This window comes from Myotis davidii, unplaced genomic scaffold, assembly GCF_000327345.1.
Source record: "Myotis davidii unplaced genomic scaffold, ASM32734v1 scaffold586, whole genome shotgun sequence".
Taxonomy (NCBI): Eukaryota; Metazoa; Chordata; class Mammalia; order Chiroptera; family Vespertilionidae; genus Myotis; species Myotis davidii.
This window is the reverse complement of record NW_006296809.1, coordinates 440186-442402: the sequence shown is the minus strand read 5'-3', so window position 1 is coordinate 442402 and position 2217 is coordinate 440186. Positions and strand designations below refer to the sequence as shown.

The following is a 2217-nucleotide window of genomic DNA, read 5'->3' as shown; positions in this document are numbered from 1 at the left end:
AAATACAATGAAAAAATAATAAAACTGTAGGAATTCTAAGCTTTTCACAAAGTCTAATTTTTTGAATAAGCAAGTTCTGCTAAGTAAAAAGTGTAGTATATCTTTTAAAATGTGGTAGAAGAAATAGGTAGAGGGCAAAAGCTACCCGTCCAGGGTGCGTGTCTTCGGTGCTTCCTGGGAGAGCAGGCGTGCGCACCCGTGTGCAGCACACGCACCCCATGTGCCAGGTGCACACGCGTCTGCCCCCTACCTTGGGGTGCCAGAGCCGGGGTGTGAACGTGGGGGTGAGCTGAACCCCCGCGCTGGCCTGCTGGGCCCATGTGTGCACACCAGCCCTGGGCGCGGGCACGCGTGTCACCTGTGGCTTCTTGGCGTGGACGTGGACGTGGGCTGTGTGTTTTTCATGCTGGTGCGAGTGTTGCCCCTAAACACACATGTTAGTTTGTTCATGTGAGTCCCAGCCCCGTGACACGCGTCTGCACGTGTGTCCGCGTGTGCACTGTGCCGCCGCACACGCACCTGGGATGGCCCAGGAGCTGTCCACTGTGACCCTGTGCACAGAGCGCCTGGTCACGTGTAGTGTGCGTGCCAGGTCCCCGGGGGGTGCCAACAAGGGCCCGTGTGGGTGTGCAGCCCCCAGCAGCAGCCTCTTGCACAACCGCCTCCCCAGGGAGGCTGGGATGAGGAGCCCGGTCGGGCCAGAGTGGCCCAAGCCCTGGGCGGAGGGAGGGGTGTGAGCAAGGGGTCCGTGCACCATGCACCATGCACCATGCACGCGTGATCCTGCCCCACCTCTGCCCCCTGCCCTCCGGGACCCAGCGGTGGAGGGAGGCGCGCGGGGCCTCAGCTGGCCTGGTCCTGGCCCCGCCCGCGGAGCCGCCTGCGTGGAGGAGTCCTGGCTCACCTGCCCGGTCAGGCCGGGGCCCAGCACCCGTCACCTCTGGGCCTGGCCTCCCACAGCAGCCTGTTCTGCCTGTGGCTCCCGCAGTGGGTGCGGTGGCATCGCTGGGCTTCCCGGCAGGGAGGGGCTGCCCCTGGAAGGGCCCGGCCCGGCCTGGTGGGGGCTCTGGGTTCCCCGGGACCCTGGGCCACAGAAGCCTCGCTCTGGTTTTGGGCTGGGCTGAGATGAATGGGGGCGTGAGGCCGCCTGAGGCTCCCCATCTGCTCAGCTGCAGCTGAGGATGTCACCTGGGCTTCCTGGAGGTGGGTCTGGAGGAGGCAGTCAGGGTCGGCCGGCCAGGAGGATGTGGTCAGGGATGTGGGGCCATGTGACCCCAGCCCTGGGAGGGGGGGCCGGCCTGTGTGCTCTTGGCCTGGGGGAGCCCTACAGCCCCATGCACGTGGTTCGGGGGACCAGACTCACCCAGACAGGCCCGGGCCTCCGCCCACCCCTTGTACTTGGTGCCCCCTCCCTTGGGTGGGGCGTCAGGCACTGAGTCATGGCTTTGGTGGGGGAACCACCGGCCTCTCCCTCCTCCCCGTCCTCCAAGCTGCTGAGGACATTCTGGAGGGAGGGCAGGAGAGGCGGCCCGGTCCTGAGGGCTGGGGAGCGGGGGCCGGCCCAGGCTCCGGGTACAGCGCCTCCCTTGCTGCACTCAGGGACCAGGCGCCCAGGCCCCGGGTGGCAGCTGCCAGGGCCCTTGGGGTGCTGGGGCTCCCCCTGCAGCATCCTCCTCGGGGTGGGTGGGCCTTCCCTGCAGGAGGGACGGTGAGGGGACGCGAGAGGCCACAGCAGAGGTCAGGGTTCCTGGGCCACACACCTCAGGCCACACTCGGGCCGTTGGGATGGGCAGTCCTGGGGGGCTGCGGGCACCTGGGGGGCCGGGGCCGGGACAGTTTTTACCCCCTCCGACCCCTCTGCTCTGAGATGTCTTCCTCTGAGCCCCCGGGAAGGGACGGGCCGCTCAGAGAGGAGCCATGTCCTGCCAGGTGGCAGGTGGGGACCTTACGAGGTCCCTGTCTCCCCCCCCAGCTCCTCCTGGAGGTCGTTCTGAGCCGCACCCCACCTGAGGGACCAGGTCCTGCCCCCAGCCAACCTGGGAAATCCTAGAGCACGCCCCTCCCCCTGCTGCCTCCCCTCTGCCTGACCCCGCCCGAGGCCTGCCTCCCGCCCTGGCCTGAGCCCCATTCCCTTGTCCCTCACCCCAGGAGGCCAGATGAGCCCAGCTCGCCAGCTGAGGGGGTGGGGGCACCAGGATACTGGCCCGTTTCTCTATT

The 2217-nt window shown here is 67.1% G+C and overlaps 1 protein-coding gene across 1 annotated transcript in view; it reads right to left on the bottom strand.

The window, feature by feature from the left end:
• The window catches only part of PUSL1 (pseudouridylate synthase-like 1), a 5513-nt gene extending 3844 nt beyond the window's left edge, over positions 1-1669 (bottom strand). The window contains exon 1 of the mRNA XM_015569677.1: positions 1577-1669. Coding sequence (XP_015425163.1) covers positions 1577-1669 — 93 coding nt within the window. The remainder of the gene's footprint in view (positions 1-1576) is intronic.
• Positions 1670-2217: the final 548 nt, after the last annotated feature.